We start from the raw sequence: 14,576 nt of genomic DNA, 5'->3' as shown, positions 1-14,576 counted from the left end.
CAACACGAAAAAAACAACAACTGAAATCTTTGATAGGAGCATCTGGCATCTGGTTAGCTTATGTCGTCCCTGATGTTATATATAATTGTTAATTCTCGGTTCATACATTGACTAATAGTTATTGATGGGGAAACGTGACTAAAGCTCCCTATTCATACAATGACGTTCATCAGCTGATTGCTCGAGATGTCATCATGATTGACATTTCAAAGCAAACTGAAATATACAATCGATCTTTGTTCTGTCGGTCTAGGTTCTGCGACTTATTATAGAAACGTTTTCTATTTTGATTCAAAACTTTTTTTTAATAAATAACCAAACGATAAGAGAAAATAAGGGGAAACACGAATACTATAAATCTCCAAGAGACAGCTAGGAATTGCGCAATTTATTGACCTTTTATGTATCATAGTTTAATTTATTTTGAGTGAGTGAGTTGGGGAAACGTCGCTTTGAACAACACTTATTTATATCACATGATATATGTTAGCTTATCACCGTGAAAGAAAAGCCCAACGTGATACACGTTGTATACGTTTGCGGCTTTAAGAACGACGCGCGAGTTTGGTTTAACGCCGCTTTTAACATTATTCCAGTTATATCGCGGCGTGTCAGCTTAATGTGGGAGGAAAGCCCGAAGTGATGCAGGTCTCAGACGTTTACCACTTCGGTGAAACCCACGAGCACGGGTATGGTGCTGACAAACCTAGAAACATAATCGGGCCGAACCGGGATTCGAACCCACAATCATAAGTTTCTGGCGTGCCTAAGGGACGCAACTCTACACAGCGAATCGCGGCGCCTTAGTCGACTGGGCCACCCGTGCCCCTAACCTGTACGAATATAAAACCTACCCGAAGATCCGGGTTAGAATAGGTCTTCTGCAACCCATGCAGTAAATAGGCGACTATGCTTGTCGTAAGAGGCGACTAACGGGATCGGGTGATCAGGCTCGCTGACTTGGTTGATAAACATGTCATCGTATCCCAATTGCGTGGATCGATGCTCATGATGTCAATCACTGGATTGTCTGGTCCTTACTCGATTATTTACAGATCGCCGTCATATAGCTGGAATATTGCTGAATGCGGCGTTAAACAACAACAAAAACAAACGAATATAAAACCAATGATCGTAGCCAGGGCGAACCTTGGGTTCGAACACACGACCCGTGGATCGCCGTGGGGTCACCTGGTCAGGTATGTGTGATTGGTTGTTATGGGTTTAGTCACTGGGCGGGGGTTACCCTGTTAGTTTCAAACTGATTTATAGGGCGTTTATGATGTGTGTAGATCGTGGTGCGGTGATTTATATAAGCCGATGTAGAGATATCGAACCTCCGTGACAAGTATGTTAACATAAATAACATATAAATACGGAGAAGGAAAAATGATGATAAACAACCAACATGCTCCCAAACATTTAATTAAATTGACAGTAATTAAGTAAACACCTTTATTTAAATATTAATGTTTGTATAAACTAGTATCCAACTAGAATCGCAACTTCACAAGACAAAATCACTGTCTGAGTAACGTTACGTGCGATTATATAACATCACATATGGAGATGAAAGTATTTTTTACGTAGATGAACGTATATAGGTTGATGTAAGTGTCATCTACATACATGGAAGTTTTATCTGCGTAGATGATAAAAAGAATTTTAGACTGTAGCACTAATATGCTTCCATAATATTTGGACTTTGTCAAGTAACGTGTTTATTAAATCACGTGACCTCAGTGACACAGTTATCTTAAATGAAAGAAAAATGTTCTTATTTGTATGTATTTTCTTTCTGATCTTCACAATCTTTCTCTTCCAAACCACTTTCAATGTTAATTGACTAAGTAATGAAATTTAGCATCAAGCTGCCGTACATTCATCCATATATAGCATCATATATATGGATGTATTATCTACCCGTGAAGATCCGGGATAGAATAGGTCTTCAGCAACCATGAGACGACTAACGGGTTCGGATGGTCAGGCTCGCTGACTTGGTTGATGCATGTCACCGTATCTCAACTGCGTAGATCGTTGCTCGTGATGTCAATCACTGGATTGTCTGGTCCAGACTCGATTATTTACAGACCGCCGTCATATAGCTGGAATATTGCTGAGTGTTGCGTTAGACAACGAACAACAAGTATTATCAAAGTAGCATGATATACACACATGTATTGTTATGTGGCAGACATATATTGTAAGTTTATTTCGGATGATTGTTGGTGGCAGTTAATCACTGGTAAGCCAGGATAAGGAAAGCTGTGACTAGACAATTAACCCCGTATGACTATGTATATATGGTCCGCTCACGGGCTCGTACCATTGTGAAGAAAGGGTTAGCGGGCGGTCCGCGTCAAGTAGTACGATGGATATGCATGTGCGTGTCCAGTCTCGGCTAACAACGAGTTCTAGTGGTGAGTTCAATAGTCTTATGAGCATCACGTGTGTCCACGGGAGCGTAATCAATTTCGTCATGACCTGCACGTGTATAACATGCGTACACCCTCTCTACCTGTAACAAACCAAATATGTTTACCTAACTTCTGTGCACCGTCTACTTGTCTGAAATCCGTTTTGTGAGTAGGTTCAACTTATCATGGTTAACCAATAGACTGACCCCTTAGCTGTTTACAGCCCAAGCTCCGTGCCAGTGCTTGACACCTTCGTACCCTCCTGATATAGAGAGAGCTCCACTGTGAGAAGCTTATTCACAGTTTGCTGATTGCTGATTCAATTCCGGGACTCACAACCCCATGGAGCCGCTTCGCGAGGTAACAGTTTCTAGAAGGCTAGCTGTACCTAAATAAGAGCGATTCGATACCTCCTCCTACGATATCACTTGCGACTTAACAACTTGCCCAGTGCGGACGGGATATCTGTTTGAAAACACCATTATATATATATATATATATATATATATATATATATATATATATATATATATATATATCATGTTATACATACTTGTATTGTATCGACCCGTGAAGATCCAGGGTAGAATAGGTCTTCAGCAACCCATGCTTGCCGTAAAAGGCGACTAACGGGATCGGGTGGTCAGACTCGCTGACTTGGTTGATGCATGTCATCGATCCCAGTTGCGTGGATCGATGCTCATGATATTAATCACTGGATTGTCTGGTCCAGAATCGATTATTTACAGACCGCCGTCATATAGCTGGAATATTGCTGTGTGCGGCGTTAAACAACAAACAAACAAATCAACCATACTTGTATCACCAAGCTACGGTATATATCCATATACAGCATGCAATATACATACATGTATCACGAAGCTACGGTATATATCCATGTACACTTGCTATACATACACGTGTCATCAAGCCAGGTATATATCCATATACAGCATGCTATATATATATGTATCATGAAGCAACGGTTTATATCCACATATAGCATGCTATACATACATGTATCATCAAGCTACGGTATATATCCATATACAGCATGCTATACATACATGTATCATCAAACTACGGTATATATCCATACATAGCATGATACAAACCATCTCGTAACTTTACCATGCTGACAGAGATACATTGACGTCAATCCACGATGATAAATACATTGTCAAGGTAGCCTCTGTAAAAAATACAGGGCATTAACTTATAAAAACAGATAGTATTACTCCAGGTTAGAATTAGCTTTCAGCAATCCATGCTTGTCGTAAGAGACGCCGACTTGATTGGTGCATGTCGTCGTATCTCACTTACGTAGATCGATGCTCATGATGTTAGTTACTAGATTGTCTGGTCCAGACTCGATTATTTACAGACCGGAGTCGTACAGCTGGAATATTGCTGAGTGCAGTGTTAAACAACAAACAAACAAAACATCTTCTGAGGATGAGGCAATAGATACTTCGAGAACAATACGCCATAACTGTTATCGCATAATCTCATGGAATATGCGGGGTTTTCTCACTGTTTGTTTGTTGTTTAAAGCCACACTCGGCAATATTCCAGCTATATGACGGCGGTCTGTAAAATAATCGAGTCTGGACCAGACAATCCAGTGATTGACATCATGAGCATCGATCCACGCAATTGGGATCGATGACATGCATCAACCAAGTCAGCGAGCCTGACCACCCGATCCCGTTAGTCGCCTCTTACGACAAGCATAGTCGTCTTTTACGGCAAGCATGGGTTGCTGGAGACCTATTCTACCCCGGATCTTCACGGGTCGATGTCAGCTTGAATCATGCTTACAGGTTATCTGAACCATAATATACACGTAATATGTGACCAGTATGGTTTGCCTACATAAAGTAAACTTGTATGCAGATTAGACCGATCTTCACTGATCCCTGAAATCGCCCTTTCAACCGCGGAAAGTATTAGGTTCAGCCGACGCCATATCACTATTCGCGTACTGAATAGTTCGCGTTTGTTTTGTCCTTTTGTCATGGTAGAATGGAGAAAAAATACCGTGTCTTCACTTTAGAGGTTTGGAACGTTGATCTAATACCCGTAAATTTCAATGGAAACCGAACGCGATAGAGTTGTATATCTATGCAACCTAGCTCTACATTCAAATCACAATGTGTTATCTCCTTCGTAATTGACGTTGTATGCTTCAGTGAAGACCGATCAGTTGTTTCAGTTATAAATCAAATTGAGTAAACAACCTAGCTGTACATTCAAATCACAATGTGTTATCTCCTTCGTAATTGACGTTGTATGCTTCAGTGAAGACCGAACAGTTGTTTCAGTTATGAATCAAATTGAATAAATTAGGATAATAATGCTCATGCCACGTTTTTTCCCCATTTTGTAAATAGGGATCTGGAAATATTTTATATAATTACTTTTTTTTTGCAAGAAAAATACTCATACACCGTTATCGATATTCCTGGGTCCCGTTTTACAATGCGACCTAAGTTTACGAGTATCGTATACAGGTCTATCGCAATGAATAGGTAGATAAGTTACTATATATCCGGGCAACAGTCGTTATATGGAACAGGGCTGAAGTTCATTTGGCTGGCAGTTCGTTTTTTCCTATTTTTAGGTGTTCTAAGTTGGACCGGATGGCTTTTCGATGTGTATACACCAGGAACTTTGTACATTGCTTTTTGTATATACAGTTCCCAACACAATTTTGTATAGAGCGTAATTTGGCACTTAACTTGACAATAAGATATTTGTTTTAAAGAGTGACATTTTGAACAAATCCCACTCTGATTTTCGTCGTATACGATTGCTGTACTTATTGTTTATATTTATGTACACATATATCGTTTTGTATGTATTCCCACAGAAATACGCATTTGGCTTTGTCCTTTCGGATAAACGTGACAGCGTCAGGTCTGTCTATTTAAACTTCTGATTGTTTGATGTCATTGATAGGTACATGGCGTGGATTCATTCATGTCTCACGTGACACCTGACCCAGTTATGTCTTACATACATGGAGACTTTTCATTCAGCTCCGCATGCATGAACCACGGGTCGGGCGCTTCGTGAGTCTCAAGGCTATATATAGGCATGTAGGTATAGAAGAATACTGCTATATATAGGCTTACCAACATTCACATGACATGAAAAGTCAACTGAGAGTGCGGGAGGTCTGGGTTGTGTTTGTCGAGATCAAAAAGATCTAAAATCTGATTATGAGAGAGAGAGAGAGAGAGAGAGAGAGAGAGAGAGAGAGAGAGAGAGAGAGAGAGAGAGAGAGAGAGCTAGTTGATGAGTAAGTGAGTTGTGTTCAACCCCGCTTTGAACATTTCGTTTGACACAGGGCGTTGACACAGTTTGGTGTAGAAGCACCAGGTGCAGTTTAGAAATATTTAGAAATGCAAGTACTTACAACTAGACTTCTTGAGAGTTTGAAGAGGTATGTTGTTTCGTTTGTTTGTTTCATGTTGTTTAACGCCGCACTCAGCAATATTCCAGCTATATGACGGCGGTAATAATCGAGTCTGGACCAGAAAATCCATGACATCATGAGCATCGATCCACGCAATTGGGATACGATGATATGCATCGACCATGTCAGCGAACCTGATCACCCGATCTCGTTGGTCGCCTCTTACGACAAGCATAGTTGCCTTTTATGGCAAGCATGGGTTGCTGAAGACCTATTGTGACCCGGATCTTCACGGGTCTTGAAGATGTATGTATGATGTATGACGCGAGATACTGTACTGAATGACAACCAGGGTATTTTTACATAGCAAACTTGATAACCTCCACATCAACAAGCAGTAGCAAGTCCTTTCCTATCTCATGTAATGTCTCAAATGTTAAACGTTACTGTGCATGTGTACAATGCGAGCCTTTCAACACGTTAGGATGTTACATACAAACCATGCATGAGAGAGAGAGTCACGTTAGGGGCATAAGTCGCTAATTGATGAGTGAGTGAGCTGTGTTTAACGCCGTTTTGAACATTTCAGTTGACACAAGGTTTATGAGTGTCTATGTTTGTTGTTTAACGCAACATTCTACCTGTGCGACGGCAACCTGTAATTAATCTGGTAAAATTGGTACATTTTTTCATCTGGTTTTTACGTTGTATCGTATTCAAAAATGAAAGGGCACTCTGAGTCCCCATGGGCCATTGCAAAACCTCTGTAGCCTTCACAACTGCAAACATTTTTGGCAGTTATCAACACGATGTCACATAAAACAAATAAAAGAAATGACAGTTCCCCTTGTAGCATGCACTCCACTCACTGCAGTCCCACGCCCATCCCACCTAAGCGTGCAGCATCACCTGGCCACTCCGTCACCTTCACATCAGTTCCAGCGACCAACCTCACACACTGCAGTCCCACGCCCATCCCACCTAAGTGTGCAGCATCACCTGGCCACTCCGTCACCTTCACATCAGTTCCAGCGACCAACCTCACACACTGCAGTCCCACCCCATCCCAACCTAAGCGTGCAGCATTACCTGGCCACTCCGTCACCTTCACATCAGTTCCAGCGACCAACCTCACACACTGCAGTCCCACGCCCATCCTACCTAAGTGTGCAGCATCACCTGGCCACTCCGTCACCTTCACATCAGTTCCAGCGACCAACCTCACACACTGCAGTCCCATCCCATCCCACCTAAGCGTGCAGCATCACCTGGCCACTCCGTCACCTTCACATCAGTTCCAGCGACCAACCTCACACTCTGCAGTCCCACGCCCATCCCACCTAAGTGCAGCATCACCTGGCCACTCCGTCACCTTCACATCAGTTCCAGCGACCAACCTCACACACTGCAGTCCCACGCCCATCCCACCTAAGCGTGCAGCATCACCTGGCCACTCCGTCACCTTCACATCAGTTCCAGCGACCAACCTCACACACTGCAGTCCCACGCCCATCCCACCTAAGCGTGCAGCATCACCTGGCCACTCCGTCACCTTCACATCAGTTCCAGCGACCAACCTCACACACTGCAGTCCCACGCCCATCCTACCTAAGCGTGCAGCATCACCTGGCCACTCCGTCACCTTCACATCAGTTCCAGCGACAAACCTCACACACTGCAGTCCCACGCCCATCCCACCTAAGCGTGCAGCATCACCTGGCCACTCCGTCACCTTCACATCAGTTCCAGCGACCAACCTCACACACTGCAGTCCCACGCCCATCCCACCTAAGTGTGCACTACCTGTCTACTCCTACTCCGTCATCCTCACCCCACCTCCACCCCCACTCACTGCAGTCCCACCCCATTCCACCCATGTGTGCAACACCACCTGTCCACTCCGTCACCCTCACCCCACCCCAACTCACTGCAGTCACACGCCCATCCCACCCATGTGTGCAACACCACCTGTCCACTCCGTCACCCTCACCCCACCCCAACTCACTGCAGTCACACGCCCATCCCACCCAAGTGTGCAACACCACCTGTCCACTCCGTCACCCTCACCCCACCCCAACTCACTGCAGTCACACGCCCATCCCACCCAAGTGTGCAACACCACCTGTCCACTCCGTCACCCTCACCCCACCCCAACTCACTGCAGTCACACGCCCATCCCACCCAAGTGTGCAACACCACCTGTCCACTTCGTCACCCTCACCCCCACCCTCACCCCACTCACTGCAGTTCCACTCCCATCCCACATAAGCGTCCATCACCAGCTGTCCACCTAATTAATTTCACCCCCAGCCCCAGCGACATAATCAGCCCGGCCCACCTCTACTCATCTAACCACCCCACGAATGTCTCCTCACCCACCAAAGTTTCCCCTCATAACTTTTAATTCTTCAACCTTCCTGCTTTAAGTGCTTCTCTTTCACTTCACATCATATTTTATACCTTCAATATTTTTCTTGATCACCTTTTTTTATTCAAAAGATTATAAATCACTCGACGAGATAAACATGTCATTTGACGAGAAAATATAGATAACCTCTATAAATAACTTACATATCGTGACTATGCCGATGTCTTTGGGTACTGAGAAGACGAACACAACAAATATATGACGAACAAAGTGAGAGACCACATTGATTCGTAGCTGAAGATGAAATATCAATTTTCATAACCCATTAATCCTATACAATGTATTCGACAATAAAAAACAATTAACACATTCAGACTCGTAGAAAACGTATTATTATACTGCTATTTTATGATACAATACTTGTGTTATAACCCATTGTGTTTTGAAATGACGTTCACGCTTATATTTACAAATACTCCATATACCCCCCTCAGTCTAGTTATACCTACATATTTATATATACTTATATACGTACTTACAACGATCACAGACGGTCCGGTAGTCCCGCTGATGATGTAACACAACACATTGTTCAATGGTACTGTCTACACGGCAACTTTTAATTATCCTGGCGACGCCCCTTTCTATGCATACCTGGTATGTAAGCTGTCAGATTCCCGAAACGGGTGAGCTGTTACAAATACCATACTGAAGCTGTTCCGCTTACCCGGTCCCAACCCCGCCACGCCCTGCCCAGTCCACGTGTATGAATCAGTGTGTACTACTATACAACACATAAATATATGTAGCAGGGCGTGGAGTCATCCCACAGATAACACCCTTACCTTGTCAGCTTGCTGACGGGGTTAACCTCTTTGGTCATGAGGACAAGGCGCCCGGCCTCTGATCAGAAGGTCCGTGGTTCGAATCCCATCACGGGACTCGGAAATTTTATGGCCGCTACATTGGCGCCCAGAGTGGGGCTGTGCACGCTCATATTAATTTTGAGCAAAATAAGCCTCAGTACCCCACTATGCGGGCCGGGACGTGCCTTCTGTTGACGGGGGAGTATGTAGCAGGGCGTGGAGTCCCAGATGGCATCCTTACTTTGTCAGCTTGCTGACGGGGTTAACCTCTTTGGTCATGTGGACAAGGTGTCCGACCTCTGATCAGAAGGTCCATGGTTCGAATCCCATCACGGGACTCGGAAATTTTATGGCCGCTACATATATATGAAACATTTTGTACAACACGAAGCAGGTGATATGGAATGCCCTTGATGAATAATGTCCACACTCAATGTACATTTCGTCAAATGGTCGTAGATGAAAAAAACATACTGTGTTTTCAATGTAGAGCTCCAGCTCTATCTTGTCCCCCAAACTTGAAATACATTATCTTAGCAGATTTTTGCGTTTTCTGCGCAGCATGTATTGTCACACATCCTTCAATATCGTAGTAACCGCAACTTTGCATTTTGTAATCTGTGCATTGTGATTTGATAACCTCAAATTGACCTTTCAGAATCGAGTAATCTTCAAATTAATGGTACACTATTGATGTATCGGTCTCAAAAATTCTTACTACTGCTTTATTTAAAATATTGTGTGTTTTTTACAAAATAAACCTACTACTTTCAGATTGCAATTTTTCAAATTTACAAGTGGCTAATAAGTAGACCTTTCCGCTTTCAAAACAAATGTCATCCAGTTTATATTTCCTGTAAATGTAGTTTTAGATCGTGGTTTTAATGTTCTTTGTTTTTATAAAATGAAGGAAGCTTGAAATAAAATTGGTTTCAATGTCACAGAGGCTTGAAGTAAATATATCGGAAGCGATTCTTGGGAGTCCAACATCCAACAAACAGAACCAATAAAGAGCACCCATGGATGTAGTTTAGGCATAACGGAGTTACTTCCCTTGGTTTAAGCAGCGAAGGGATTTTTTGGATTGTTCGATTTAAAAAAAACACAAACAACGATTAAAACGTGCCCAGAAAATGAAATTCAAGCTATTGAATAATGAATAATAATTGAAGCAGCAACACACATTGCACACTTCAAATTAATCATGGTCATCGAAATTAACCTTAGTGTCCGTCTTTTAGATACGATTACGTTGGAATATCTTTACAAGCTACATATATACTATAGTTAAACATTTCCTTACGATCTTTGAGTTAGTAACACTCATCCTTGATGCACACTCCAGGCATGGATACAGCTAGTGAAACTGAGTGAGTATGGTTTTAAGCCGCTTTTCCAGGAATATCACGACGAAGAACACGGGAAACGGGCTTCGGACAGTATCTATATTGGGTTATCTCATATAAAGGTGTATATAAACAAAATATAGAAATAAATCCTAATGAAGCCAAGACCAATGCGTTATTTCAGGGCTTAGAGTTTAGGCAATCTAGACTTTACTTGGATTCCTCTTTTTATGGATACTCTAGGGTCTGGGGGATAGACTATTAGTGTACCTGATCAAGTATAGATTGTCGCAATGTATAAATGTTTATCGATTGCGCCGGTACGGATAATCATGCAAGCAGTGTGTCGTTCGTCTGGCTCGATAAATAACGTATTATATGATGGCCTATATTACTAATTAATAATTCGTGGTGTATATATCGTCATATCGTCAACCACGTGAGAGCCTGGTAGTGTGATATGAGCAGCCATCTCCTACACTGGTAGAACAGTCGGTGCAAGTTCAGGTGAATTTAACGACACAACGTTACACGAATGAGATTCTTCGGCCTCCTTCCCATTATGTAACAAGCGAACGACATTTTCCAACAAGACAACGCCCGACCGCAAACGGCAAGACTGTCAACAGCTTTTTTCAGGGATCACAACATCCAGGTCCTGCCATGGCCCTCCAGGTCTCCAGATTTAAACTAAATCGAACATTATGACATGCACGGGATCAACGACTACAAGCACGTCAGCAACAACCACAGAACCTCCGACAGTTGGCACAGTTGGCAAGTGCTGCAGGCAGCGTGGGTGAAAATTCCTCGGGCCACAATTCGGGGTCTGATTGCTTCCATGGGACGACGATGCCAGTCAGTTTTTGGACTTTAATGGTGGCCACACAAGACAGATGACCATCACCTTGAAAACTGTTCCATGTGTGCCATGTGGTGATTATGTATATGATATATAACACGTACATCTAAAATCGTTTTGCGTTTCTTTTTTTGCAGAGTATATTTCACCTGACATATAAATCATCGTACGCCTGTTTGAAGCATATTTTATACTCACCGTCAAAAAGAAACGCGAATACCATACTTGTTGGTCAGTATATGAAGACTTACTCTCATTCGTTATATATTAGATTACTTCGAACGAACCTGGTATGTTGTGTTCACCGATGCTCATGAACCTATCATATGTGACGTCATAGATCCATGACTCGAGATGCATAATTTGTCTCGTGCATTGTAAGCGTGTAAAGTTTGGAAATCACGTGCAGCATATCCTGATAACACTTAAATGATTTTTTAGTTTGGTCTTTTATTAGTACACATTGGAAACATCTATTCTTAATGTACATACTTCTCTATATATTTCTATGGTTCCCGTTTCTTTTGGCGATGAGAAAATGTGCCTATTTGATTATTCCACATTATCTTGTCACACAAATTGATTGTTTGATTGTTTAAAGCCGCATTCAGCAATATTCCAGCTATACGACGGCGGCCTATAAATCATTGAGTCTGGACCAGGTAAACGTGTGATTGATGGGCAACGCCGTGTAGGTATGATAACAAATCGAACCTGACCACCCGATCCCATGACGAGAAGTTTGGTTAGCTGGGGACCTAATCTAACCCGATATCCCCACGGTTGCATACATCGTGAACTAGTTGTGTATATGGATCTTAAGGCGGTCGGGTAGCCTAGTGGTTAAAGCGTTCGCTCGTCACGCCGAAGACCCGGGTTCGATTCCCGACATGGGTACAATGTGTGAAGCCCATTTCTGGTGTCCCCCGCCGTGATATTCCTGGAATATTGCTAAAAGCGGCGTAAAACCATATTCACTCACTCACTATGAATCTTAAACGAAGTGCACTTTTTATGATTGGCTGAGATGAACAGCAGAACGCGTGTCTGTATGGTGGAATCGTCGGTAGTGTTTTTTTGTGCATGATCCGTATAAGGGTACCGTAAATCCTTTGAATTATGTTTGTTTGGTTATATACTGAGAGGCATTAAAACGCATAATAGTTTTTTTTTGTCACTAAGTATGTTTTACAGCTTTTACTTTTGCAAAATCTATAATAGGTTGAAAAGACATTGTTAACAGCTGCATAGCTCCGATGGTTAGGTTCGAACGTCATAGGCCGACAGGAAGTGTTCTAGACTATCCACGTCCGGGAGCGCCTCGTGTGACGTCACAAAGACAAAACCAGTACATTGTCGTCAGCCATCTTAGGAATCGCTTCAGGACTACAAGAGAGATTGCTAATGCAACGATAGGAATGTTTGTTTGTTTGTTGTTTAACGCCGCACGCAGCAATATTCCAGCTACTTGACGGCGGTCTGTAAATAATCCAGTCTGGACCAGATAAATCCAGTGATTGACATCATGAGCATAGGTCCACCTATTTGGGATGTGATGCCATGCATCAAACCAAGTCAGCAAGCCTGACCACCCCGATCAGGTTAGTCGCTTCTTACGACAAGCATAGTCGCCTATTTACGGCAAGAATGGGTTGCTGAAGACCTATTCTACCCCGGATCTTCACGAGTGGCAACGATAGGAATGAGAGGAAGGGCCCAACAGTGACGGGACAGTCCGACGTCGCCTTGAGCACGTCACATCCGATGACGTCGACCCTATCGTGGACATATCTTTACCCATGCACATCGCCTGCATCGTCAACGTTGGGCAGGTGCTGGAGGTCACTGTGGTGTCAGACAGTGGAGAGACGTCATTGTAATGTCATTTCCTTTATCTAATGTCATGTTTTGACATGAAAATTATATCTGACCTTTTTTTCCTGATATGCTTTTTTTTTATCTTCTCCCTCGCGGTGTATTTTGGAAGGACATTTGACACGGGGTTTACAGGACATGAGTTTTAAAGAGAGGTGTTTGCATCAAGTTATTTAGGTATTGTTTCAGATGTCTCTTTTTCCGTCTAAAATTTGACCAGGCCTTAATTCTAGGTAGGCGATTGATCAAGGCGGGTGTTTATTAAAAGATTGACGGTATCTGTCAGCTTGTTATGTGTAGTATTTGTACAGAAGCTGTTGTAATATGTTGGCGTGAGTGAGTGTGTATGGTTTTACGCCGCTTTGTAAATATTCCAGCACTATCACGGCAGGGGGCACCAGAAATGGGATTCACACATTGTACCCATGTCGTTAATCGAACCAGGGTCTTCGGCGTGACGAAGCCATTTGGTGGGGTAGCCATTTAGTTAAAGCGTTCGCCTGTCACGACGAAGGCTCGGCTTTGTATGGTTTTACGCCGCTTTTTATCAATATTACGGCGGGGAACATCAGAAGCGGGCTTCACATATTGTATCAATGTGGGGAATCGAACCCGGGTCTTCGGCGTGACAAACGAACTCTTTAACCACTAGGCTACACGACCACCCCCATACCACTGGAAGATCGCTAAAAGCGGCGTAAAACCACATGTGGAACTAAACACATATATGATACGTTGATAAGTGAGTTCTTCATATGTTCGGTCTGGCTAACTACAAAGGATGTATAACCTACCCTTAACAGGTTTGTAGGTATACTCAACCGCAAAAGAAACGCAAGTTGTACCCTTAATGCGGATGACGTTAAGACCATAGAGGATATGTAGATAATACTAAGAAATGATAACAAATGGGCGTTGATTGTTTGATGATCACCATCCGTGATTATTGAAAAATCATCCCGAAAACAGAAACATGACAAGTGTCAATAGCCTCCGTTAGCTGCGATACAGGTCGCACATCGCCGTTTCATTGAATTGACAAGTCTTTGGAAGATGGATTGAGGGAACCCCATTCCATTCCCGCTCCAAAAAGACTTCCAGTTCCTGAAGTGAATGTGGCTGCCTTGCAGCCTGAAGACGTCTCCCAATCTCGTCCCAGACATGCTCAATCGGCGCCATGTCTGGTGACAAAGACGGACATGGCATCACAGGAATGTTATTCACTCGGAGGAAGTCCATAGAGACCCGAGTTGAGGGCCCAGGAAGAATGGTCTGACGTGATTACGAAGAACATCATCCCTGTACACGACAGCAGTCACGTGTAGATGTAGGGGGGTCCTGTGATGAAGCCTCCTCCCCACCGGTCGGCCTGTAAGACACAGATGTTAGCATTACGCTCATTACGTCGTCTCCACAAT

The 14,576-nt window shown here is 43.1% G+C and overlaps 1 protein-coding gene across 1 annotated transcript; it reads left to right on the top strand.

The window, feature by feature from the left end:
* The first annotated feature begins 6,695 nt into the window (after positions 1-6,695).
* Positions 6,696-8,135, top strand: LOC124139522 (mucin-4-like). Its single transcript, XM_046506646.2, has one exon. The coding sequence runs from the start codon at positions 6,696-6,698 to the stop codon at positions 8,133-8,135; it is 1,440 nt and encodes a 479-aa protein (XP_046362602.2).
* Positions 8,136-14,576: the final 6,441 nt, after the last annotated feature.

Source organism: Haliotis rufescens, unplaced genomic scaffold (genome assembly GCF_023055435.1).
Source record: "Haliotis rufescens isolate VD_foot unplaced genomic scaffold, xgHalRufe1.0.p SCAF_1, whole genome shotgun sequence".
NCBI lineage: Eukaryota > Metazoa > Mollusca > Gastropoda > Lepetellida > Haliotidae > Haliotis > Haliotis rufescens.
This window is presented reverse-complemented; position numbering and strand designations above follow the sequence as displayed.

What these genes read in the sequence shown, in the direction of transcription:
- LOC124139522 (XM_046506646.2), top strand. Translation starts at nt 6,696, where the DNA reads ATGCACTCCACTCACTGCAGTCCCACGCCCATCCCACCTAAGCGTGCA.